This window comes from Malaclemys terrapin, chromosome 5 (assembly GCF_027887155.1).
Source record: "Malaclemys terrapin pileata isolate rMalTer1 chromosome 5, rMalTer1.hap1, whole genome shotgun sequence".
Classification (NCBI taxonomy): domain Eukaryota; kingdom Metazoa; phylum Chordata; order Testudines; family Emydidae; genus Malaclemys; species Malaclemys terrapin.
Window position 1 is genome coordinate 72398601 of NC_071509.1, and position 27986 is coordinate 72426586.

Sequence of the window (27986 nt, forward strand, 5' to 3'; positions counted from 1 at the left end):
CGTTACAGTTTGCACAGGAGCACGGCTGAAGCCGACCTTGCACCGACCGCATCCGGGCCCGAGCCTGTGCGCGGAGCGGGGATCCCAGCTGCCCGCGAGCTGGGAAGGTGCTGCGGCCCGTGACCGCGGGTGGCTCCTGCCTCTGGGAGGAAGGTCAGTGCGCGCGTCTGCCACGGAGCTAGTGGGGACGGAGCAGTGGCTGCTGCTCTCCGCGTCCCGCTGTCCGGCGCGACCTTACACACCGGCCTACGGCCTTAGACGCTGCCGGAGCTCGCGCTGCTGTCGGGACAGACACGGGCAGGAGGCGGAGGGTGAGCGCTGCAGGAGCCGCTGTACGCAGCAGGGCCGGGGACGCTGGCGCCTGCGCTCTCCGAAACAGCCACTGAGCGAGCCTCCAGCCTGACCCGCCACGGCCTGCCCGCGGGAGCCAAGTCTCCTGCCCGGTAAGGATCCCCGGCTTTGCGCCCCCATCTTTGTTACAACCAGACGCCGGAGCACTGAAATCCATTGCAGGCAGCAGGGCTTAGTCCCTGCAGAGGGAAATATAAAGAGTTACCAGCTCCGTGCTGTTCAGTTTCAGAGAGAAGACATCTGCCTGCATTGTAGACTAGAAAATCAACTACAAGCTCAGAAATCTACGTAACATGTTTACACAGAGGTCATACAGTCAGATACCTACTGGGTAATGCATTGCAGAGGTGGTGAGTGGAACTAGGATCAGTCCAGATATGGATTAAATTTTAATCCAGAAGAAGGAAACTTGAACAGTTTATAATAACTTCAGAACATGCATTTGATCGGACCATCACCATCCGAATTCACCTACCTTTTGACTTACCCTATTACTGACAGCTTAGTACTACTTACAGTTGCTTCTGCAGTTGCATGCAATTAGATAGTAACATTAATTTTACTTCTGAATTCTGCCCTGCTTCCTTGGATACTGTGATTTGTATTCTTTCCTGGTGTAATACTGAACAGTAAGATACAGTTGGACTAGTATTTCAAAAGTGATATTTTTGTCCTGAGGAAAGATGAATTCTAGCTCCTGCAGGAAGAGTCTATTTCACTAGCCACATACATTTCTATTTGAAATATTTTCTAGAACATACAGCGACTGATTCTGGTCTCACACTAGTGTAACTAGGAATACCTCACTGAAATCAATACAAATGATACTGTTGGAAAACTGGTGGAAGTGAGAGCAGAATTAGGACCATGCTTTTGATATCAAGTTTGCAGGTGGATTTTTTTCAGTGAATCAAAATAATGTCAATCCTAGCAGCTTTCAAAAAACAAAAATGTCAACCTGTTGAAGATGGACTTACTTGCTGACACCTTCCCTCCCCCCCCCCCCCCCCCCCATGCCTGGAAATAGTATTGTATCTCTTTCCTTTCCAGAAGCTCTCTGCCAACAGTCATTCTGGTCAGGTGATGGTCTAGCAGCTCTACCTGTTCTTGTAGCTTGGCCTTCCAGCCAGTCCTCTTCCAGGATAACAGACAATCCAGCATCCTTATATCTGATCCTTAGCTGCAGGTCTGAGCCCCATGGGCCTTACACCATGTTCTTCAGACTAGAAGTTATTCTTAACATCTTATATCAGAGGGCTTCACACCCCCTTCCCACTAGCTGGTAGGCAAGCCCAGGTCCACTTACTATGCCAAGCTCCAGTTTAGAAGCCTTAGTAGAAGTGCCATCTCCTCAGTCCCTTCTTGGGCTCTTCATAAAAATTAACACACACATGAGGGCTTCTTCAGAGAGATCCAGGTTATACCCTCCTACTCAGTGCTTCCTCTTTGCCTTACAGGGGCCTTCCTAGGCCTCACAGACCTCTCTACTACTAAGAAGGTAACTATGGTATTTTTCTCTACAACATCACCTACTCCAGACTGCCTCTTTTTATAGCATCACCCAACTGGGCCTCATCTTTTAATTATACCTGAGCCACCTCCAGGTGCAGCCTGGTGAGTTAATTCACCTACATTAATCCTTTCACCACCTCTGTGGGGTAGGCACCTCATCACACATTATTCCAAGGATGATTTTTGTAGTCTGATAGGGCAGCAGGAGTTTTTAATTGCATGGTGATGAAAGGAAGTTTGAGAATTTTAAGGAATACTAAAATTCTTTTTTCCAGCATTGAGGACCACCACAGTGTCCTATCTCTTTGGTCTTGGTTCTGTTCTGTCTCTTGTAAGCCATAAACACAAACAATGCAAGAGAGGCTCAGACTGGCACAATATTCCATTCCAGCTGGGAGACAGTAAGATGAGATAACATATTACCCAGTTTCTTCCCCTCTCTGACAGATTAGGACCCAGCAAGTTGTAAGACTGGGCCCGTCCATAGTAATATTTTCCTTAAGTTCTAGATACAATTCAGTCTGCCTATGATTATGAAAAACAATGCCTGTTACTACACTGGAGAGCTTTGACATGCAGAAGCACAGAGGGCATACTGGAGGTTTTCTTCTACTGCAGTAGGAGACCCTGCAGTTTGAGAATGAAAGGATATTTTAATTGGGTTTTTCATATAAATACAAATAACAGTTAGAAATAACATTACAAACAGGAAGACATTCACTAAAGCGACATTGATTGCTATGTGTTAGTAATCTATAAAATATAAATACAACTATGTACACTTGATTGCTCCAAACTTAAAAGCAGTATCGTAGCCAATGAGGTTAATCCGAGGCGCGATTATTGCTAGTTGATACTTTTCATATTTTTTGCCCAGTAGGTGAATTTTTCTTTCACCATCCTTACTAATTGACTTTAGTTACTCTTGTTCTCTATGAACAGATAGGTATTTCCTAACCAGGAAAAATATTGAGGTTTTGGAATTTGTTTTCTTTCTGCATTGGAACAAAACTAAAACCTTTTGAAATTGTTCACGAAACATCTAGGGAGAGTGGGAGAGAGAGCTTCCTAATCACTGGGCTATTGGCTATTCTGAATGGGTGGGTGTCTCTCTCTCTCTCCCTCCCTGCCTCCCTCCAGCCTTTTACATCTGATGGAAATTGTTTACTGTAGTAAGGTCCTTTTGGAGGCAAACGAAAAATCAGTTTGAAACATTTTGAAATACATTCTTAATTATGCATTATTTAAACCACATCTCTGTCTCCTAGTCAGACAAATGTTGTGACACATTGTAATGGCTTGCATAAGTTAGACAACTTAAATGCTATACCTAATTCAACTAAAAAAATAAAGCTGGATTCTCATTAGAAAGAGCTCTTGGTTGCTTCATATCTGTCACTCTTCTACACTCGTAATTTGTCTTTAAAATTCTATTTCATGTAGAGAAGAAAAAGCTTTACAGTTATTTTGGTTTTTGGGACCAGTGACATATGCGAAGTATTCAGTTCATCTCGTTCCCTCATACACCTCCAAATTATCCTGATAAATGTGGCATGGCTATTTACACTAATTTTAAAATCCAAGGATTTGATCCAAATCTAACTGAAATCAATTGGAGTCTTTCTGGTGACATTATTGGGTGCTGGACTCGACCCCAGAGGAATAAATCCCAGAACAACTGGAATATATATACTATAATTATTTAATGTAATAACCTGAAATGCTTTATAGATTCTTTTCTCCATTGTGTGGTATATTATCTTAGAAATATAGCATTTCAATCTCTAATGTGAAGTTTGTTTTTTGTCCATTTTCATTTGACAATTTTATTTTCCCCTTCCCCTCCTTGTCTTTTAAATAAACCCAATATAGAGCTGCTACTTACCGGTACTTCCTTTTTTGTGTGTTTGCATCAGAATTGTTGACGTTCCCCAAAAATGTATACGGCTCTCAAAACAGTGCTGGTTAACTACTACAGCAGAAACAAAAAGAGTGAGAGAGAGAGCACAAAACCACTATACATTGTGAATGGGCTCCCCAAAATAAGAGCCATCTAAACATTCATTAAGAACATTTAAAAAAAGCTATTTTGAATCAATATGAAGGGAATTCATTTTAATTCGATTAAATTGTGAGCTTAACAATGTGATATTCCCGCACTTTAATTATCTTACTAAATGGCACAGTTAGATTGTATGTTGGAGAAGTTTTTTACTGATGGATATTTTTATGTGTTTACAATCCAATGTCATGAACCATGTTGAAAAGTGATGTTTCCTTTTTCCTTCCTTTTTCTAGCCCGTTGTGTCCCGTTTAACTAATGATCTGAATTGCTGCTTGTCTTATAGACATGAATTACTCTCATTTCATCACTGCAGTAAGTGCAGCAAGAAAGGCATCTCCAATAAGACTTCTGAGTGAGTACACGCTGGCCACCCCTCACTGACAGCTCCTAAACCATATTGCCCTGTCTTCTGAACTCAGCCATGACACTGCAGATAAATACCGGAGCAGGCTTACGAGAAAACTGTGGGCAATTATAAGCTAATACATACATAGCTAACAAATATGCTGTGTGTCTTATTTGCTTTCAATGGATACAGGCAGAGGTAGCTGAGGTAATTTGCCTTTGATCTATAAAATGAATATGCATTGTACCCAGTGGAAACCACCCCACACAGAGAAAAGAAATGGAAATAGTAACACTGTTTAATTCTTTTAAATTCATACCAGAAAATACTTCTGCCAATGCCCCTGCTTTTGGGGTTGTGGCCGTTAAACTGTGATTTTTATTGCTGAATTTTTATTAGTTGTACAGGTTCAATTGACTATTAGGAAAGATGAGACTGACCTTCAGGAGGACTTCCTCTTGGATTCAATAATTGACTATTATTGAATCCAAGAGGAAGTCCTCCTGAAAGTCAGTCTCATCTTTCCTCACATTTCTGATTGCCTTAGCCTGTCACTTGAAGAAGACTAAGGCTTAAGGCACCATCATGATCATCTAGTCTGATCTCCTGCATATTGCAGGCCAAAGAAACCCCCCCTCCCCCTCCTATAATAGGCCCATAACCTCTAGCTGAATTATTGAAGTCCTCAAATCATGATTTAAAGACTTCAAGTTACAAAGAATCCACCGTTTACTCTAGTAAGTTACTCTAGACCGTACCAGCCATATTGATATGTTGAGTAGCTCCTGTACCCTATCAACTTCTTTGGCTATTTCACTCCATTACTGCTTCTTACTTGCCCCACTCTGTGCAGCTGACTCTAGATGCATACTGTACACCAGTGGTTCTCAACTCAGGGGTATGCATACTCCTGAGGGTACACAGAGGTATTCCAGGGGCTACATCAACTCATCTAGATATTTGCCTAGTTTTATAACAGGCTACATAAAAAGTGCTAGTGAAGTCAGTAGAGACTCGAGCATGCAGGGGTGTAATCAGAAAGGCCAAAACACAACTGGGGTTGCAGCTAGCAAGAATGTGAAAAGTAACAAGAAGGGTTTCTACAGGTATGTTAGCAACAAGAAAAAGGTTAGGGAAAGTGTGGGACCCTTAATGAATGGGGGAGGCAACCTAGTGACAGATGATGTGGAAAAAGCTGAAATACTCAATGCTTTTTTTGCCTCTGTCTTCACAGACAAGGTCAGCTCCCACACTGCTGTCCTGGGCAACACAGTATGGGGAGAAGGTGAGCAGCCCTCAGGTTAAGAACTATTTAGAAAATTTGGACATGCACAAGTCCATGGATCCAGATCTAATGCATCCAAGGGTGCTGAGGGAGTTGGCTGATGTGATTACAGAGTCGTTGGTCATTATCTTTGAAAACTCGTGGTGATCGGGGGAGGTCCCAGACAATTGGAAAAAGGCAAATATAGTGCCCATCTTTAAAAAAGGGTAGAAGGAGAACCTGGGGAACTACAGACCAGTCAGCCTCACCTCAGTCCCTGGAAAAATCATGGAGCAGGTCCTCAAAGAAACCATTTTGAAGCACTTGGAGGAGAGGAAGGTAATCAGGAACAGTCAACATGGATTTACCAAGGGCAAGTCATGCCTGACCAACCTGATTGCCTTCTATGATGAGATAGCTGGCTCTGTGGATATGGGGAAAGCAGTGGACGTGATATATCTTGACTTTAGCAAAGCTTCTGATATGATCTCCCACAGTATTCTTGCCAGCAAGTTAAAAAAGTATGGATTGGATGAATGGACTATAAGGTGGATAGAAAGCTGGCTAGATTGTTGGGCTCAATGGGTAACGATCAATGACTCGATGTCTAGTTGGCAGCTGGTATCAAGCAGAGTGCCCCAAGCGTCGGTCCTGGGGCTGGTTTTGTTCCACACTTTTATTAATGGTCTGGATGATGGGATGGATTGCACCCTCAGCAAATTCACAGACGACAGTAAGCTGGGGGGAGAGGTAGATACGCTGGAGGGTAGGGATAGGGTCCAGAGTGACCTAGACAAATTGGAGGATTGGGCCAAAAGAAATCTGATGAGGTTCAACAAGTGCAGAGTCCTGCATTTAGGACGGAAGAATCCCATGCACCGCTACAGGCTGGGGACCGACTGGCTAAGCAGCAGTTCTGCAGAAAAGAATCTGGGAATTACAGTGGATGAGAAGCTGGATATGAGTCAGCAGCCTTCAAATTCCAAAGAGGATGGAGCTAGGCTGTTCTCAGTGGTGGCAGATGACATAACAAGGAGCAATGGTCTCAAGTTGTAGTGGGGGAGGTCTAGGTTGGATATTAGGAAACACTATTTCACTAGGAGGGTGGTGAAGCACTGGAATGGGTTACGTAGGGAGGTGCTGGAATCTCCATCCTTAGAGGTTTTTAACCCGGCTTGACAAAGGCCTGGCTGGGATGATTTAGTTGGGAATTGGTCCTGCTTTGAGCAAGGGATTGGACTAGATGACCTCCTGAGGTCTCTTTCAACCCTAATCTTCCATGATTCTATGATTAAAATTTCATACAGGCAAAATGAGAAAGTAAGCAATTTTTCAGTAATAATGTGCTGTGACACTTTTTTATTTTTATGTCTGATTTTGTAAGCAAGTAGTTTTTGAGTGAGGTGAAACTTCGGGGTATGCAAGACATATCTGACTCCTGAAAGGGGTACAGTAGTCTGGAAAGGTTGAGAACCACTGCTACACACGCTACTGTTGATAGCTGATTGTTCCATATGGCAGGAAAAAGTGCTCCTGTACTGCCAGCTGAGGCCTACGTGGAGACGGTTGCAAAATAAGAGCCTAAAAATATACACCTCTTGTAACTGCTTTTAGACTATATCCCATCACCTCCTCACTGTGGTCAAATTCTTCCCTGGGGTGTAGGCTGGCAGTTGCCATTTCACTTCAGTGTGCGTTATGTGCATGACATCAGGTAAAATTTAGATCTTCTTTGTTTTTCTAGATCGGGGTGGCCAACCTGAGCCTGAAAAGGAGCCAGAATTTACCAATGTACATTGCCAAAGATCCACAGTAATATGTCAGCAGCCCCCCCGCCCCCCCATCAGCTCTCCCACCCCGCTCCCAGCGCCTCCCATCCAGCGGCAGCCCTGCCAATCAGCACTTATCCCTCCCTCCCCACACCTCCCGATCAGCTGTTTCATGATGTGCAGGAGGCTCTGGGAAGAAGGGGGAAGGAGCGAGGGCACTGCAGGCTGAGGGGAGGGTGTGGGGAGGAGTGGAGTGGGGGCAGAGCCAGGGGTTGAGCAGTGATCACCCCCGGCACATTGGAAAGTTGGTGCCTGTAGCTCCAGCCCAGGAGTCGGTACCTATACAAGGAGCCGCATATTAACTTCTGAAGAGCTGCATGTGGCTCTGGAGCCACAGGTTGGCCACCTCTGAACTAGATACTCTTTATTAACCTGCTTCAAGTGGTATTTTGGTAACTTCTGAATTTATAAACAGGAGCATTATGTGGTATGTCTTGTAAACAGTAAACAAACTAAATGTGTTGCTTTCAAAAATAAGAGTTGTCAACATTTTCCCCCACAAAGTATAGCATTAAGATATTAGGTGTTAAAAGTTTAAAAACTAATTATAGTTACAGAAACAGCTTGTTCTAATGATTAGAAAAGCAATCCAGACTGGAGTAAAAAAACTGTTTATAGATTGATTGATTTTAAGAGGAGGTAACTTTCCCTGCAATTTTTCCAGTAAAAATTTGGGTTTTACATACCCCATTCTGCTGGATTACACTACTGAAAACTAGAGAATAAGCAGGATTGAGATATCACAGATATCAAACAATTAAAACCTGATTAATAGGAGGTGGAAGAAATTTTTACTCAGACTATTTAAAACTTTTCATTTTACCCCTATGTAATTCAAACAGCTGGAAGGAAAGCTATCTGTTAAAGATTCACCATCCATGCCTGTTCAGTTAATGCCAAGAAAGCTCACAATGTATTTTTGAGTCAGCCAAGAAAATAAATGATAAATGTTGGCATGCCTGATATCCAAAAAGACTTCATTATCCAACAAAGAGTACAAACAAGCACAAATCTGCATTAACTTTTCCTCTGCAGGTCCCCTTTAAATATTCTATAGGAAATGAAGGGACGGATGGGGTAAGGGGAAATGTTATATCTTGAATAGGCTAATGTGTAATGGAAGTTTTCTTCCTCATCTTTCACTGTAGCTGAATTGATGCAGAAGTCTCCCCCATCACTAATCTCCTTGGCTGGAGGGGCACCGAACCCCAACACTTTCCCATTTAAGATGGCCACTATTACCACTGGAGATGGAACTGCTGTGAATATTGGGGAGGATTTGATGAAGAGAGCGCTCCAGTACTCTGCCTCAGCAGGGTACTTATGAAGACACTTTATAAGAATAACAATAAATAACAGTTGCTGCTTTAATGATTGATCTTTACAAACATGTTTTATTAATTGCTTATAATTTTCCCTGTCTGTATATGTGGAAAAAGTGACTAATTACTTGTGAGTGGAGGAATGAATTGACAAGTACCAATATTTATTGATTAACATCAAATAATATTTGAGAGGCCTGAGTCCAGGGTCAGTAACTGTGACAGTGTCCGGTGTATTGCAGCACAGTATTCAGCATATCAAAGTAAACAGCCTTGCAAAGCATTTTCTTTATATCCCCCCAAATCCTGGTTTATTTGGCTCCTGTTTATACCATTGAAAAAACACCACTTATTGTCTGGGGTAGTTAAATTAACTATGATATTTGCCACTGTTAGTACAGGAAATACTGCAGATATCACAGTAAACTCAAACACCACCATGCAGGAAACATGGCTTGTTTTAGTGGCATCCACTGTAGGAGTGTTAAAATAACAGTATTGGTTCATTATTTATTTAATATGAGGACTACTCTGAAATGACAGTGTTCTGTTAACGTTGCCTCCTGGATAAAGTGTTAAACATAAAGCTAGTACTTGTGAGACAGTTGTCTTACTGAAAAGGGACTAGTTGGGATACTAACAGTTATGGGTACATCATAATAAGAAATTTTATACCTGGCTTAAAAATATTGTTTAACTGTTTTTTCTGTCATGAGATTGTTTTGCTCTAAAAACACTAGATTTTTTTATTTTGCCTAACACTGAAGTCCTTCTTCAGAGCAGAATGAAAACTCATGTACGGTCCTTTATATTGGGGTCCTTGTGCCACTGTGTGATGTTACTTTGCTAAAATGGTGTCTACCATCACAAGATTTGCAAGTGCCTCTTCAAAACACTGCTGTACTGAGCAGGAAAGCTTGAAATCCATTCACTGTTTTGATTTATTTTCAGATGCCAACCACTTTTTTTCCACTTGTGTTGTTTCCCCCAGCCCCCCAATTTCGTATTGGTGTAACAGCCCAGATTGAATGCAGTAGGGAGTTAGTACCACATTTTTAAAGGTATTTAGGTCTGTAAGATGCATAGAGGTGCCTGGTGGGATTTTCAGAAGTACCTAGGTGTGCACCTGGGAGTTAGGCACCTAGGTGCTTTTAAAAATCCCACTAGGCACCTATCTGCATCTTCAGGCACCTAAATGCCTTTAAAAATCTGGCCCTTAGTCTACATAAAGTGTACTACAAGTGGAGTTGGGCAAAGATTTTTAAACAAAACTCCCCCCACTCCCTCCCCCCAAAGCATAGATTCGGGTTAACTAAAACATCGTATGAATTTGTTTAATTGTTTCAGTCAAAAACAAAAAATTCTGAAAAAAATCAAAATGTTTCACTGACATTTTTTTTAAATGAAATGTTTTGATTTGAAACAACTTCTTGTTTCAAATGTTGCTTCAGTTTTAGTTTTAAAGGTTCAAAAAAACTCAAACAAAATGAAAATTTGTTTGAGCCAAAACAAATTTTTTTCAACTTTTTTGGTTCAGCCAGCAAACTAAAACAAAAAAAGTCATTTATTCACGCACCTCTAGCTACAGACAGAGGCCATACAAGTCACTCCTGCCATACCTGGATCTGAAAGGATCACCTCAATGCATGAGACAGAAATTCAGCCTCAGTGCCCATTCAGTCCTTTGTTGACAATCTCTCTGCAGAGGCTGTCAACTGTTTATTGTATTATAGACACTGGTCCCTAAGGGCTTTTTATCTCTCTCTCTCTCTCTCTCACACACACACACACACGTTTCTCTCATTTCATTATCTGAGAGAAAATATTTTAAACCAGTGCCTATACCTATCTATATTGCTAAATAACAGAAAGAGAAACATACAATTTGGGTAGCAATGTACGCTAGATTTGAAGGGGATGTAAAGGAGCAGAACATAGGGCAACCAGACAGCAAATGTGAAAAATCGGGATGGGGTGGGGGGTAATAGGAGCCTATATAAGAAAAAGACCCCAAAATCAGGACATCTGGTCACCCTAGCAGTACAAAATATCAGGATAATAATGATGAGAAATAAAATCTGTGTTTCAGAATTCCTGAGTTGTTGTCCTGGCTAAAGGATTTACAGAAGAGTCTCCACAATCCTCCCACTGCCAACTACAGTCCTGATCAGGGCCAAATGGAGATATGTGTCACCACCGGCAGCCAGGAAGGCTTGTCCAAAGTAAGACTAAAAGCAGAATACATTGTGGCTTCTGTAAAATGTAATTACTTGTTGCTTTAAATAGATGTTTGCTTTCAATCACTTGAATTTTATTTCCTTGTATAGGAAAGGCATGCCTACTCTATGATTACAGTTGTTAAGGGTGGCTTATTAATGAAATGATATATTAAATACCATATCTGAGAAAGTAAATGGAAGTTGGGACAAAACTTTGTCAGACTCTAATGGTCTTCCATGGCTACACAAATGTCTAGGAGCTTTATTATGAAAGAAAGAGAATATCATAAGACATTTTATTCCATTTACTTTCATAATTCTATAGCAAATGATTTTAAGAATCCTGTAGTGGAATGTAGTGGTGCAATCGAATTAGAGTTGGTTGCTGTACTGTAGTTTTTATTGTGCAATAAGATATTTTTGTAAGAAGATATTGTTCTGAGTAAGTTGGTTTTCAATTGGGTGATCTTCTCTCTCTTTCACACATACACACACACACACACACACACTTGACCCTTTCTATAATTGAAAAACTTTTGTATTGTGATAGAATATTGTTAAATGTCAGTATTTTTTTTTCCAGAAGACAGAGTTGTCCTGTTTGAAACTGGCATTCTTCTCCTCTGACTTGTATCTCTCTGTTTGGCTTCCAAAGTGGAACTTAAATCCATTCACTGTTTACCTAGCAGAGTTTACATTGAATTAAATGGTGATGGAAACACTAATATGTAATTAGGATGTGTAGTTCCATTAGAGCCGGCAGCAGTATGCAGAATGTCCAGTAAAATCATACAGTCTTGTAAAGTAAATGCTTCCCATTTTGTAGGTGTTTGAGATGCTTATTAACCCTGGAGACAACATCCTTTTGGACGCACCTACCTATCCTGGGACTCTAGCAGCTGTGAGTAGTGTTTCAGTATGAAAAGTTGTGAAAGTTACAATGATCATCACCTTGGGACACAAATCTACATTAAGACATATGGGCTGCCTCACTATTGCTAAATGCATCTAAGACCTCATCCAGACTAGAGTTTTTGAACCTGTTCTGACTTAAATTGGTTGGCATTGATGAACTAATACAATTGTAAATGCAAATGTTTGTCCCAGGACACAATGTTTTGTTCTGGAGCCCAGTTCACCGTAATGCTAGGTTTCTATAGAGAACCACAGTAGAGATGAGATGAGATCTTTCTGATAAAGTCAGTCTAAATGCAAGTGCATGATCAATGAGATTCCTCTTATTTTAGATTCATGGTGCGCTTCTTTCTTAATGATTTAATGACCTGATTTAGTATTCTGTGCCTGTAGTAGGATAAAACGGGGATGGGCCTGGAACATGTATGTAGGTGAGGTCCCAGGATGTGAGAGCAAGTCAGAGAGGTAACTCTTAAATGACCTAGTTTTTGTGGATCAATATGCACCCTGTGCAATTAAATACAGCCCTTTAATGCTTAATTGTTACAGATTGGGAGAAATGCTGGAATAAATCCTATACCACTCAATATTTCACTTGACGTCTGGGTAATATTGTTTCGTATACTATATTTTTGACATATCTTTTGATTATGCAATGGGCCCATATATTGAGGGTATTGTCGTTTCAGCACCAATTCATTTATAACCTAATAAATACAGGGTTAAATAGCACAAAAATAGAAATTCCACAGAAATAAAACTACAGGGACTTTTGTTAATTTTTGCTATAACTTCACACATCGCTATTGTCCCATGTCACTCATTAACATTACTGAAATCTCAGTCCCATTGCTGAACATAATACCCGTTCAGAGCAGTTATTCTTCCTCCCTTTGTCAGGGCAGAGCAGGTTATAGTTCTGTCAGTTCAATTGAAATTGCATTTCTGATTATTGCACTGTTGAGAGACCTGAAGCTTATCTGTATTTTTGCATTGGAGTGTTGAAATGTGAGGGATCCCATTGCAGTAGAATCCACAACGAACTCCTGGGCTCCTCCGATGTGATGCCATGTGCCTGATAGGCAGGCATGTAGTAATAGTTTATCTTGGACCAACCAAGATTTATCAGAGTCTATATAACTGGTTTTAAATATTGGGAGCACAGGGTGATCTAGTTAAATTACATTCTGAGGGTTATACAATGTGTTCAGAGAAACTTTCCCTTGAATCATGAGCTAAGCAAGTTTGAAATCAATGCAACTCGTTTATAACTATCTAGTTCAATCTAGATTTAAGGGCAGATACTGCATTGCTGAAGTTCTGTAACATCAGAGACATAATCATAATTTCAGAATTACAGACTCAGTGACTGAGATTTGTCTCCTATTTTGTTTGTTCCCCTCCCCCCAGCTAAAACCTTTGGGCTGCAACATAATCAATGTTCCCAGTGACCAATACGGTATTATTCCAAAAGCCCTGAAAGAAATTCTTTCCAGATGGAGCCCAGAAGATGTCAGAAAGCACAACAACATTCCCAAATTCCTGTACACCATTCCAAATGGTGGCAATCCCACTGGAACCTCATTGACTACTGACCGCAAAAAGGAGATATATCAGGTATGCAGTGAGAGCCTGGCATCACAGCTTTCATGTAGGGAATGGACAAATGTAGGGTTTTCAGTTTGAGGAATTCCACTGCAAAGCCAGCACATTTTGTAAGCAACTGAATAGCAAATGTTGCTAAAAATCTCATGCCCCATTACTATATCAACCTCTTGTGTGCCCTGCCACTTCTCCCAGGTCTTCCCTTATTGGTTTTCCTGCATGATTGGGGTGATCTAGTGAGTATAGTGTAGTAAATTATAGTCCTTTGTAGCCATACCAACTGTTGTGCTGACTTATATGTTATGTTTACTCACTGGGCCCTGGTACAAGCCTAAAGAGGTGTTCGACAAGGATAAAAACCAACTCTATCTAATGAGATAGAAGTTGGAGCAACCCTTAGAACTGCAAGGGACACAGGAGGCAGATGTGCTCATTGACAACACAATGAAGGTAGCTGTCAGGATCACATGCCGATAGAGATGCAGGGTAGTTTTTACTACTCCCTATTTTGGAAGTGTGATTCTCTATAACAAGAAAAGAAAATGTATAATATAACTCTTGCACTCAGTGCATTTTTTTTTTAATTAAATTACATAGAAATCAGTTAACATTCTAAGTAACCACCTGGCTAGAGAAAATATTCAAAGTGCCATGTTTTAAAAGCATGAGATCTAAGGTCCATGCATACAAATGTGTCCAAAATTGCCATTCAAACTGGTAGGTGAGAAACACATAATTTTTCTGCATGCAGCGGTCCAAACCATGCTCACAAATATAGGCACATTATTGCACATGGAACCCGGGCTTCAGTTTTTCAAAATTTGGCCCAATTAGAGCTGCTATTTTTACCAGTTCACATACTTTTGCAGTTACATGAGTTGGTAAATTAAGCATTTGAAGGCGACTCTTGACGTGATGTGTGTGTGCTGAATCAGCAGAATACAGAGCATCTTACAGGGCAATGAATATAAATAACTGGGATTACATAGGGACTATTTTTATTACATTTCAATAAACCTTTACATTTTGGGGTTTAATTTCCTTTTTAGCTTGCAAGACAGTATAATTTCCTTGTAATAGAAGATGATCCTTATTATTTTCTTCAGTTTGATAAGGTAAGTTGTCATTTGTACTGATTGGTATCAATATTTCTTTGGGTTCAGAAAAGAATTAATACTTGGACAACTGTGGCTCAAACTACATGCTACTTGTATTTAGTAGATTGTCAGATTAAATTAAAGCATTACTAGTAAACACTCAGTCATGACATTTTTAATTACATGCCTCTTCAGCCATCATGTTGCATCAGTCCTTGTCAATTACAGTGCGTCGAATTCTTCAGTTTTTAAGTGAGGAAAATTCCCATTGACTCCATTGGGGCTGTACTAGCAGATATGCCTCCGAGCCAAGGCTGCCTCAGGCACATACAGATATACCCCTTAAAAGGGCATTCCATTGTAGAGGGAATGGGATGCAAGGCATGGGAGAAGTCATACAGGCTGTATTGCCTTTTCTTTCTAATCTCTGCCTTCATCCAATGCAGCCCCCCTGCCTCCACCCCTTCTCCTTGTGCAGATCTCAACCCATGGAGATTGGTCATGAGAATAGTGCCACAAAGGCAACTGCCACCCTCCCTGACACACAGTGGGAGCGGGAGGGTGCTCAGATCCACACTTGCAGGGTCTCCTCCATACATTGATCTGGGTGGGGGCGGTGACCTGGCCCTCACTTAAGTACATAACTTCAGGATTAAGATCAACTTTTACAGAGAGTAACACCCCCCCGTTAGCAGCTAATGGCTGCTGAGTAGGTCGATGGAATGAGTACAGTTTAATATTTTTCTTTCTGTAACAAGGTTCTCCCCTTCCTTTTGGGGGTGAGGAGGAGTCTGGTTTGCTTGGGCTACCAGAACTGAATGCCTGCGTGGAACTCTTATAAGCATGTGGGCATGCAGAAATTGTCAATATAGTAGCCGAACTTCTGCTCTGGGAATTAGAATCTGTGCTGAACTCAGGAGGGTGATCTTACCAAATCCCCAATTCTGAGGGATGTCCTCCAGTTTCTCCTAAAGGGAAACTGCAAGCTGAGGAGCACCTCTTAGGGAAAACATTAAAGAACATATTCCCCTCCACTCAGTAAAAGTATTTTTACAGAGAGCTGGGTATTTGGCTCTGACCTCCTATCATAGTTGGTAGAAACTCCAGCACCTAGCATTTGTGCGGGGTTAGAGGTAAAGGAATTTCTGATTGACTCTTTCCTGACATTCAGGTGACCCTATCATCACACCACAATAGGGTGCTACTCTAAACAATTATTTGTCAGGCAGGTACTGGACTTTGATACTAGTTGTGCATCTCCAAAACCAGGATTTTGTCATATGATGCATCACTCCTTGAGTCAAGAAATACTGAAGTCTGTGTTAGTAATAAATAAAGCCTTGGTTTAAGCCTTATTAGCTACTTGAATTTTAAACTCTCATTCTTTTCTTTCAAGCCTTGGGCTCCAACCTTCCTCTCAATGGACGTTGATGGTCGAGTTATCAGGACTGACTCTTTCTCTAAAATTCTCTCCTCTGGGTAAGGTCTGTTTCAGATTGTCGCCTGCTGGTTAGCACAGGCTGCAGAGTCAAGAGACATGGGATTCTAGTCCTGAGTTTGCATCTTCACTTTGTGAAGGTAGGCAAGTCACTCAGCCTCTCTGTGCCTTGGTTTTCCCATCTGTAATATGCGAATAGTGACCTACCCGCTGTCGCAAAGTGCACTGAGATCTTCAACTGTTCACGACCTGCTCATCTCCTGTTACCTTCATGTCCTGGCAGTCACATATTAATCATGTTTAATACAGTAGGGCCTAGGGCCCAACCAAGAGTAGAGCCCTGCTCTGCTAGGCACTGTGCAAACACAGAGTAATACATGGTCACCGGAGCCCACTCCCCTTCTGGCAGCCTCTGAAGCCACTGTCTCCTATGACAGCCTGTCCTTACACACAACCTGTCCTCAGTTTTCCCTAAACTAGAAGGCCATGATGGAGGCGTTAGACTCCTCCTCTCTGGTTCTTGATGTTCTCGCCTCCCTTGGCTTTCATAACACTGGCTTCTGTCCCTACCTCTGACCATTCCTTCAGAACTTTTTTGGCATGTTGTCATCCTCTCTCCTACAGTCCACGAGAAATAACAGGGCTCTTTCCCTGGGCACCTTCTCTTCTAGCTTTACACCTTTCCTTCAACCACCATCTTTTGCTGAAGACTTGCAAGTCTGTTCTCCACTCCTCACAACTCCTTGCACTCAGTCCTCATTTTCTGGCTGTAGTGTACATTACTTTTAATGAATCTTAGCAAGCTACATGAATCCTCGCCTCGCATTTAGTGAGTTGTGAGCTCTCCCTGAGAATCTAATGAAATAAAAAAAGAAGGTAATATGATGGAAATATGGTTGCACTTTGAAAAGTGACCCTACAAAAAATGATGTCATGTAGTTCCATCTTTGTCATTCAAAGACATGTGTAAACTTACTCCATTTATTTTCCTCTAACTGCAAACTCAACCTGGAATCAGAGTCAAGCAAGGATTTGTTTGAATCTGACAATATGAATAAAGCTTCTTTTAGTGCATGAACACAAAAACAATCCTGTTCATTCTCTTTACTAGCAGTGCTAAATGGAAGTAAATATAGTAAACACTGTGTTGCCAACTTCACACTATTTGGTATTTGATAGACTCGCTCTTGTAAACTTGTGGTGATGTGAGAATCTCAGATTGCTTTTTTTCCCTAGCCATTATGATTGCAGAGAAAAGTTTAAAAATGTGACCCACGTATGCCCTAAAACCTCAGAAACTACAAGGCAAATTGTAATAACCAAAGAACATTTTTAAAAAATCATCTCATGATTATTAAGCCAGTCTCTTCCCTTTTAACTCGAATTAGCAGATGTGACTCTGAATACACACAGGGAGTAGATCCATTAAGGTTCCAATTTTCCATAGTTGCTGTTTGGACGATAGCCATATTTTGGCTCAAATTCTCTGCTGATATAATTTCAAGGATTAGTGGACTGTATATGTAGTAATGTTCTTCTTCTTTTCCCCTAGGTTGAGAATAGGCTTTTTAACTGGCCCCAAACCACTTATTGACAGAGTTATTCTGCATATACAAGTCTCAACAATGCACACCAGCACTTTCACACAGGCAAGTGCCATCTCCGAGAATTGGGAAGGTGTTACCCGAATTGTATTTATAAAAATAAAATGGTTTCTCAAACTCCCTGGGAGGAGGGGCAAAAAGGCTTTTATAATCCTTAGCCATTTTTTCAGCATGGCTTTCAGGAAAATTTATATTACAAATTCTTCCAAGGGAAGAAAGAACAACGCAGAGAGGAAGACCAAGGTTTGTCGGAGGGTGTTCTACATTGCTCCAAAGTATAGGCCTCTCTTTACTTTTATGTAATAGGTTATTAAGGCTTAACAGAGTTAGGGATCAATGGGAGTTGTGTGCTCTATGGCCTTAGGCTCCTTTGAAAATCCCACCCTGAAGAGCTGCACAATAAATGGAGAGGATTTGGAATTTTTATTTGGTGCAGTGCTTGTAAGTCAGTGTGGTGAACTGGTGAACACTGCTGGTGCTGTATAAGTAGCATGCTATCTATTGCCCCTTCCCTTCCAGACAGTGCTCAAAGGGTGTGTTAGGGTAGAATGAAATATATCCTCCCCTCTCCCCCTGCCTACTAGGTCATCATTGACCCATTCCTGAGCCCTGCCCCCCCTCTATCACAGTCAGCCCTAAAGTTCTGCCCACAGCTTAAATTAGACTTTGCACTCCCAACCCTCTTTTCAGCTCCCCAATTTCACCATGGAGATAGAATAAAAGTGGGGAGACTAATAAAGGAAATAAACATGTATTAAATTCAAAGCTGTATATGTTTCCCTCCCTTTCCTTTCCAAATTCCCACATTTGTCTTCCCCTATCCGTTCCTCTTTCCTTCAGACTCCCTAATATTTCCATTTCCTTATGGGACTGCTATAGCTCCGGCTTCCTAATGGCCCTTTGCCGGTTTCCTGGTGGACTTTTTGTATTACCAAGGGGTTTGAAGGTAAAGGAAGAGATGGCTCCAAGAGTCCAAGGATGTGACCTCTGCCCTTGCAGGATGTTTAATATTATATTAATATCATTTTTAAAAGTTTTTGTTTTGTGGCTGACTATCTTGTTTAAAGAATGGGATTTACTGTGTCGGTTTTATTTCTGTAGCTTATGATTGCACAGCTTCTTCAGCAGTGGGGAGAAAAGGGTTTCCTGGAGCACGTAGACAGGTAGTGCCCTTATATTCAATATACTATATTATGGGGGTTTGGTTCTCTTTTAATTACTGTCATGTCTCTAAGTATAATGTTTAAAGGGAGTGTCATGCTGTCTGGAGTGACTTACGACCGTTAGTGCCTGCCTTAGGTCAGATTGTCAAAAACAGGACAGACACCCCAAACTAGTGGTATGTTCTATAATTAGATTTCACCAACCCAGTAACAAATGTGAACTCCCGGATCACTATAACATGGAGTCACAGACAGTCCCTTTGGGCTCTCCAGTCTATCTTGCCACCCAGACAAGCTGGACGTAGTGTTAAATGGTCACTGCCACCAGGGCCGGCTCCAGACACCAGCTTAACAAGCAGGTGCTTGGGGCGGCCAAGGGAGAGGGGCGGCATCTGCGGCAATTCGGGGGCAGCAGGTCCCTCACTCCCTCTATTTTCCCAAATTGCCGCCGCCGATTGCAATCGCGATCACGGCTTTTTTTTTTTTTTGCTTGGGGCGGCAGAAATGCTGACACACAAACACATAAAATATTCAGGTTGCTTCCAGTCTCAAGAGACCAGTCACTTACCTCAGGTCAATCTGTATCTTAGATCTCACACCAAAAACAATGCTTATAGCTAAGGTTACGATTTTGTCATGGACAGGTCAGGGCAATAAACCAAAATTCACAGAAACCGTGATCTGTCCCTGACTTTTACTAAAAACATCCCTGACAAAATGAGGTTCCAGCACACTGCCCTGCTGCATGCAGTGACTGGGAGCTGCGGCCCCCTGCGCAGTGGCTGGGAGCTGGGGGAGATCCCCAGCCGCCCTGTAGGGCTGGGAGCTGGGGGGGAGGGCACTGCCCACGGTAGCTGAGCAGCTGCTAGGGTCCCTTCGCCGCCAGCTGGGGAGCTGCAGGGTCCCCCCGCTGCCCTGCAGGGCTGGAAGCTGGGGGGACCCCACCAACTGCATGGCTGAGAGCTGCCGGAGTCCCTCCATTGCCCGCAGCAGTTGGGGGGCAGCACCGGTGGTGGCTGGTCAGTTGTGGGGGTCCCCTGCCACACGTGGCAGCTGGGATGCTGCTGGAGGGTCCACTGCTACCACTGCCGGTGGCTGGGCTGCAGTGGTGCCCCAATGTCACAAAGGTCTCCAGAAGTCACAGATTCTGTGACTTCCGTGACCGCCGTGGCATAATCATAGCTTTACCTATAGCCAATCCTGTAATAAACTAACTAAAGGTTTATTAACTAGGAAAAAGAAATAAGAGTTATTTACAGGTTAAAGCAAGCAAACATATGCACAAATGAGTTGCCATCTATGGTTTCTAAAGATGACAGAGATGTACTAATCTGTCAATTCAAAATGTCTTTCAGGGCGGACCCAAGGGTAGCCCCTAGGGATCTCTGCCTGAGTTTAGTGTCCCTGGCCCTGTGTGTTCAAACAGTAAAGAGATGAACAATTTTCTTGTGACCATCTTTTATCTTTTACACTTAGCCTTCCAGCCCATGAGTAACTGCCTTGCATGTAGCAGTTCCAAGGTGTGATAGAACCATCCACCAATCCTTTGTATTGTGATGTTCCTTAATGCCTGGTTTAATCTTGACAGGCCTCCTGAATAGGTATTGGGGGGATGATTCCTGTGCCTGGGTTCACAAGTTCAGAGCAAACATTTTCAAAGTTATAAAGCCAAACTTACACATTTCCTTATAGCATGGGATACGGACATTACAACTGATATTAATGCATGCAGCTACTTACAGGCATTTCATAGAGTCTAAACACTAAATACATTCTTATAAGACTAATACTTATTTTGAACAAAATTAGCAAACAGATGAGCTGGTTTGGTTTTCAGCTATGACTTTCAGTGCTCAGCTGACACCTACAAACTTGGCAAGAGCTGGCACCTGGTTTACCAGCATCACAGGGAACTGGAACAACGTTAGGATCTGTTATCTGAAGGTCCCACAGCATTGGGCAGCATAACATAAGCTGCACAGTTTTGTAATAGGCATATGGCAGTTGTATAAAGTTATTTGTACCTAACCATTTGTGGATTTAGCTCAGATGGGATCTTTCTCTATATCTATCTATAAAAATTTTTGAATTGTTTGTCTCCAGGGTTGTGGAGTTCTACAGGGTCCAGCGAGATGCAATGCTTGCTGCAGCAGACAAGTGGTTAAAAGGTTAGTGAATGCAAACACAGCTTATATTTTCAAGCTGTTTTTCTCTGACTCCTGTTAATCAATTCCATTTTCAAGAACAATCACTAAGGTATATCTGCAGAATTAAGTGATAAATAGGCAACATGGACAATTCAAAGGTGTTCTGGGTGTTTTTTTCCCCTTTTGTTTGAACTTTGAATATCCAAACCTAAGATTATCTGATGCTCCTATTTTCTAGACTATTTGAAATGAGGGAGTGCTCAGAGGAAAGTCTCCCTATGCTGCTGTGTCAGGCAGCCATGCAAACAACATTTATTTCAGTGCAGTACGTTCAGTACTTTTTTATTTACAGTACCTCTTTCTACGTATAAAGCTGTACCTTAATGACAAACATTTTAAAAGAATTGCACAAATAGTGCATGATGAGCTGTCAGGGTTGTAACAGGTAGTGATAGTTAATCACAGTGCAAAGGAGTAACGTGATTTTCATAGACTTTAAGGTCAGAAGGGTGATCATCTAGTCTGACCTCCTGCACATTGCAGGCCACAGAACCTCACCCATACACTCCTCAAATAGACCCATGACCGAGTTACTGAAGTCCTCAACTTATGGCTTAAAGACTTCAAGTTACAGAGAATCCACCATTTACTCTAGTTTAAACCTGCAAGTGACCTGTGCCCCAGGCTGCAGAGGAAGGCAAAAAAAAAACCCCAGGGTCTCTGCCAATCTGACCTGGGGGAAAATTCCTTCACGACCTCCAATATGGCGATCAGTTAGACCCTGAGCATGTGGGAAAGACCCACCAGGCAGATATCAGGGAAAGAATTCTCTTTAGTAACTCAGAGCCCTCCCCATCTAGTATCCCATCTTCAGCAGTTGGGGATTTTTGCTACTTACAGCCCCCAATGGGCCACATGCCATCATAGGCAGTCCCATCATACCATCCCCTTCATCAGCTTATCAAGCTCAGTCTTGAAGCCAGTTAGGTTTTTTGCCCCCACTGCTCCCCTTGGACGGCTGCTCCAGAACTTCACTCCTCTGATGGTTAGAAACTTTTGTCTAATTTCAAGCCTAACCTTGTTGATGGTCAGTTTATAGCCATTTGTTCTTGTGTCCACATTGGCACTGAACTTAACTCCTATCCCTCCCTGGTATTTATCTCTCTGATGTATTTATAGAGAGATACAATAACACAGTCAATATCAGTACCTGAGTCCTGATATTCAGAGCCCAGCATGGCATGGCAGTAGCTATCTAAGAGATTGCCTTTCCCTTCACAACCAAGATCTCCAGCAGCAGCTGTGTTCCACTGGAACCATGAACCTGTCAGCCAGTAGGGACTTGTGAGAGCAGGAGCTGAAACTTTCACAGGAGCTGGACCTAACCCATCTATCTGTGGTATTTATATGGCCCCTATTTTTATAGTATCTGAGAGCTTCACCATCTTTACCCTTACAGTTCCCCTGTGAGGTAAGGAAGCATTATTATCCCGTTTTACAGGATGGGGAACTGAGGCCCAGAGAAACTTTGGGAGAGTCTACACTGCAATAAATAAATAAACAGGTTCTTAACTTGACTTAAAATACCCATGAAAACACAGCAATTGGGCTTTTAGCTCAGATTAACAACTCGAGCTAAAGCCTATAGGGAAGCCTGGGATTGAACTCAAACTGCTAACCTGAGTTAAAAGCCAAGTTGATGTGTCTTCCTTACTGCTTTTAGCCAAGTTAAGAATACATCTCTTACTGCAGTGTAGACATAATCTAGGTGACTTGCCCAAGAGAACACAGGAAGCCTGTTTTAGGCCATGTCTACATTACCACTTATGTTGGCAAAATTTATGTCACTCAGGGGGTCTGAAAAAACACACCCCCTTGAGCAACATATATTTTGCTGGCATAAGTGGCAGTGTGCACAGACTATGTCAGCGGGAGAGCTTCTTCTGCCAACATAGCCACCGCTACTCCCGTCGGCATAGAGCAGCTACGTGAGAGATCTTACTGCAACGCAGCTGCATCGGTACAGCCACTGTAAGGTCTCTAGTGTAGACATAACCTTAGATCTGGAAACTAAACCCGGGTCTCCCAGCCACGCCCCAAGCTAGCATCCTGAGCACTGGAACATCCCTCTTCTCTGCCCATGGAACTCACTCCCTCAAGAGCGAAGAGTGACCATGGGCCTCACTGCACTCAGAACCAAATGCAAACCCCTTTTATTTGACCAACTCTTCTCACAGTTTAGTCATAGAGGGAAGTGAGGGTGAGAGAAAAGGAGAAAACAAAACAAAAATACCTTTTGCAATTCTGCTACCTTTCAAGCTGCTACAGTACATGGAGAGGAAAGAGAATTTTATTAGTTTTCGTTGTTAATTTTGGGAGCTGCTCAGATACATGGTAGTGAGGCCCGTAAGAGTATCTTCACCTTCACCTATCCAGCCAAACTAAAGAATTAAAATAAATCTGGTAAAGCCATTTAGCAGAAAAGGCTAAAGGCATGAAAATCTTCCTTTTGCTGAAGTAACTGGCTTCTTACTTTACGAAGAATGACATAACTAGCAAGTTGAGGCTTTGGAGTATTCTGTGAGAGGTCTTTATTCTATAGAGTAGTTTATAATTAAGCTGCTGGTAATGATCAAATGTACCTAATAGGAATAGGGGCAGATGGCACATGAAACAAACAACCCAGCATATTCATACAACATACACATGCAATAAAGCTGGAGCCAAAAAAATCAGGAGTGTTTGGATTATTGTCCTGCCAAAAAACAATCAAAGATTGCCTCGAGGTACAAGGGAATGTGTACAGTAAAACTGCCGACTAAAGCAGTAAGATTCCTTTCTGTGTTCTTCCCTTCTTTTCTTATGTGGAAAAACATAACATTTTAACTAAAAAATGAAAAAAAAATTCTCTTTCTAACCATGTCTACATTATGCAACACATTAAGATTGCATTTATGGTAATTATGGTACTAAAGGAGCTGGCATTTAAAAAGGATGTTTTGATTACATGTGTTTAGTTATTTTTTCAGAAATCAGCCTACCATTGTACCTTCAGTTTACCTATTGGGCAGTCTGTAATCCAACTGAGAGAGAATCCAGAGCATCCATTTTCAAAAATACCATAGAACAAAGTAGTGTCAGCATTACTGAATTACATCTGTATTACTTTAGTCAGGGGGGACCTTAAATTCTGCAGGTAAAATCTTGGCTCCATTGACATCACTGGCAAAAGTCCCACTGACTTCATTGTTGGCAGGATTTCACCCTATCTTTGTGTGTTTGGTGTATCCATTGCAGAAGGCACAGAGCGTATCTTTGTTTGATTTTTCTGTTTTCTCTCTCCAGGTCTGGCAGACTGGCATGCTCCTGCTGCTGGCATGTTTCTATGGATTAAAATTAAGGGAGTTTCTGACACACAACAGCTGATCATGGAAAAAGCTTTGCAGAAAGAAGTAGGAAAAATGTCTGCTGATCTTAAAATGTAGTGGGAGAGAAGGGTTAAATAAACTACTATTTGAGTGCAACTCCAACTGTGCATTATTAGGACTGCAAATTTTGAACAGGCATATAGTAACATATTCTAATAACTCTCCTTACTAATGAAATATCTGCATGGTTAATCTACATCTTTAATATGTTTGTTTAGTTCAGCCTCAAAACAGATAGAGAGAGAGCTAGCCTAACTATCCATTGTTTCTATTTTAATAAGAGAAATTAAGTGTAGTTTATTCAATAATTTGTACAGACAAGTGTTCCACAAAGACATCAGCTTATGAGTCAGAAAGGAAACTAGAGATTTACTTCTCTGTTACTTATAAAGCACGAGAATGATAAGATAGAACGTGCCTATAGTCAAATAACTAGGTTCTGTCTTTTTGTTGTGAAATATTTGATTCCAGTTTTTGTAGTCTGCCTTCCCTTTTTGGAAGGAAGGAATGGATTAACCCTCTTTGTGAGACCATTATTCAGCAATGAGATATTTAATATTTTTTTAAATTAAGAAGAAATTTGTAACTAAATGGCTAATCAATTTATTTTAGGTATTACTGGTTCCTGGGGGAGCATTTAACATTGATAGCTCAGTTCCTAGTTCTTATGTCAGAGCTTCTTTTTCTCTGTCTTCTCCAGCCCAGATGGATCAGGTGAGTGCAATATGATTTGCTGTACGTTCCTGAAAAGAATATTCCTCATGCAGTAATTGTTGTTTTGCTCCCTTACTTTTTCCCTACACGTTTTAACCAGATCTCGATATTGTATAGTTATCTCTCTCTTTTCCATTTCCAGTTGGCTTTTGTTTGTTTGTTTGTTTTGATAAGTACTGTTTGAGCAGTACTTCTGAAACTCCCTTAACTGTTCCTTGCACATATTCTTATCTAGAAGAATTGTAGTGTGCTGAATCTTTAGTGTCTCTTAAGATGCACCTGCCTTCTTCAATTTTACTTATTCCCATCTGATCTCACTCGCTGATGCAGCTGTCACTGAAGTCAGTGCAAGTGTAGCTACTCATTTAGTGTGAATAGGAGCAACCACCTGTCTTATTTCCCAAAGTTTGCCATCCTCAAATCTAATTCCCTTTACTCTACTGTTTTATGTGTACCGATTCCTTATTATTAAACTAGCTCAAGATGACCAGTATCAGGCTTCCCCATTATTCTCACAATCAGTTTCTCCTGAGTAGTCAGTAGCATATTGGAGATGGTCTCTCCTCTAATTCAGTCTCTCTATACTTCATGATTTCGGAACTAATCTGTGTTATTTAAGAACATCTTGGATATAATGGTTTTATTTGTGATTGAGTACACATCATTGTATAGAGGGAGTGGGGAGCAATTAGCTGCCCAGAGTATAGCGTTCCATTGTTTCAAATGCCTTGAGAATTTTCCCATGTCTTTGGTCTTACTTTACTTCAGTCATTAAGGTGCGTAGCTGATGTCTAGTTATGCTTCTCCTTTGTTGGTCATCCCTTCATCATTACCTAAAGAATTTCACAATCATATTGTCTCTAGTCAAATTGCATCTTGCTGGCATTGCACATGATATATAACACCTCTCTTCCTCCTTTTCTCTCTCTTGTATGAGATTATACCCCTCTGTGTTACTGTTGCAGTTATGAAAATCCTTCTGCTAGGCTTCATTAATGCCCACTAGATTATAGATGCCATGAGGTGACATAACAGTACTCTTGTCGATTCATATATTTGTCCTTCTGTTTCAGAAGAACTTCATCTTTTCTTCTAATTTTTTATGTTGAAAGAACATGCCAGATTATTTAAGTGGAAGCTCTCCTCACTTTCTTGAACACTTAATGCACTATTAATATCAAATTGAATAGGGAACACGAAGCTTTACAATAAAGTTCTAAGACTTCATACAGCTGGGTTCCCCTGTGGTTAAAATAATTTCAGAAATTCTACTTAAGATTTAGCATATTGCCTGCTTATCTAATGCTGGGATGTGAACATTAACCATCTTGCTTTCATTGTAGGCTTTTCAGAGGCTGGCTGAGCTTATAAAAGAAGCTGTATGAAGATCGCAAATGAAAACCATCTAGCAAATTAAAAGTACCCTTCAAAAAATCTGCACCTTTATTAAAAGAGGATTTCATAATGACATTTAAGGAGCAAGCCACAATACAGTGTATATTTCCTTGGTTGGTATGAATGCTTTGGGTATTTAAAACATGAATAGAAGATCGCCAAAAGACCTCAGAACATGCCTTTTGATAGGGAGTGCAGAAAGCTATAGTTTAATTAGAAATTATCTCGTTCAACCTATTAACTCCTTTTTATGACAGGCAATATCATATAAAAAGACTATTATTCCAAATTGCAATGCAGCTATAGTATATGGTTATGTGCACAGTAGCAATAGTGTAGTTGAAGAAGATAATTCCATGCTAAACCACCCTTCATTTTCCCATAACATCCTCAAAATTGTGCTGAATCTTCTCACACCAGAACTTTTCCAAAAGTGAATTTTAAAAGAAGGTTTGAACAAATTCTATTCAGTCATTTTGAATTATTGGCGGAGGGAATAGCTTTTCTACTTAGCAAATAAATCAACTTTTGAAATAGCTCAGGGATGAACTACATAACTTTTGACTTGACATGAGACATGAGTGACAACAGCAGTCCTTGCTAAATTTGGCTGGGAAAGAACTTTGAATTAAAGTAGTTAATTTTTAAAAATGGTATACTTGGTATGTACAGTAAATTATCTTCTTACTTCAACTACACTATTGCTATTGTGCTCATAACCATATACTATACATATGCTATTTTTAGGTGCACATTTCAAACTGTATTGATCAGAAAGTGTTTCACTCTGAATCCTCTTAACCCAACACTTCCTGAACCCTAAAATCATATTGCACCAGCAAATTAACTAATGTTTGGTCAGAGTAAATTGACTTAGGCACTTTTGAAAACTTAAACCTGAGCAAATGCAATTAGACTCTGGTTACAAATAAAAGGAAATTAGTTTGCACTCTTTGCCATGGGACAGTTGGATTTGATCTGAATCACTTGAGCAACGTTTTTGCCGACATAAGTGGTAGTGTAGACATAGCTTTAGACCAGGGTGGGCAAACATCTGGGTGGGGAAATTGTATGCAGGGTCGGGGCAGGGGGTTGGGGTGCAGGGTGTGGGAGGGGGTGCGGTGTGCAGGAAGGGGCTCAGGGCAAGGGATTGGGGCAGAGGAGGGGTGCGGGGTGTATGAGGGGGCTCTGGGAAGGGGTTTGGGGTGCAGGAGGGGGCTCGGCAGGGGGTGCAGACTGTGTGAGGGGGCTCAGGGTGCGGCAGGGGGCTCAGGGCAGGGAGCTGGGGTGCAGGAGAGGTGCGAGGTACAGGCAGGGGGCTTAGGGCAGGGAGTTGGGGGGTGGGGTGCAGGTGGGGTTTGGGCTCCGGCCCGGTGCCGCTTACCTAAAGCGGCTCCGGGGTGGCAGCAGCACGCACCAGGGCCAGGGCAGGCTCCCTGCATGCCTGCCCTGGCCCCACACCACGCTGCTCCAGGAAGCGCTGCGGCCCCTGGGGGAGGAGGGATGGAGGGCTGCGCGTGCTCTGCCCTTGCCGCGCCTCCAGGTACCTCCCCCGAAGCTCCCATTGGCTGC

At 41.7% G+C, this 27986-nt stretch overlaps 1 protein-coding gene and 1 pseudogene across 4 annotated transcripts; both read left to right on the forward strand.

Annotated features, from left to right (window-relative positions):
* Positions 1-26935, forward strand: AADAT (aminoadipate aminotransferase). Of its 4 annotated transcripts, none has more exons than XM_054030715.1 (14): positions 1-153; positions 4162-4280; positions 8516-8684; positions 10779-10911; positions 11735-11809; positions 13234-13440; positions 14478-14543; positions 15922-16004; positions 17516-17612; positions 18669-18730; positions 20834-20898; positions 24223-24329; positions 24918-25019; positions 26363-26935. In XM_054030715.1, exons 2-14 carry the CDS (start codon positions 4214-4216, stop codon positions 26402-26404), a joined length of 1275 nt encoding a protein of 424 aa, XP_053886690.1. In that variant the 5' UTR covers positions 1-153; positions 4162-4213; the 3' UTR covers positions 26405-26935. The 4 variants fall into 4 exon arrangements, with proteins under 4 accessions (XP_053886690.1, XP_053886694.1, XP_053886691.1 ...); XM_054030719.1 differs by having other exon boundaries at positions 4212-4280; XM_054030716.1 differs by lacking the exon at positions 1-153 and adding an exon at positions 192-443.
* On the forward strand, positions 2653-2785 carry LOC128838756 (U4 spliceosomal RNA; annotated as a pseudogene).
* Positions 26936-27986: the final 1051 nt, after the last annotated feature.

What these genes read in the sequence shown, in the direction of transcription:
- AADAT (XM_054030715.1), top strand. Translation starts at nt 4,214, where the DNA reads ATGAATTACTCTCATTTCATCACTGCAGTAAGTGCAGCAAGAAAGGCA. An exon ending in ATCTCCAATAAGACTTCTGA is followed by an intron (nt 4,281 to 8,515) that starts GTGAGTACACGC and finishes CTTTCACTGTAG; the next exon opens with CTGAATTGATGCAGAAGTCT. An exon ending in AAAAAGCTTTGCAGAAAGAA is followed by an intron (nt 24,330 to 24,917) that starts GTAGGAAAAATG and finishes AATTTATTTTAG; the next exon opens with GTATTACTGGTTCCTGGGGG.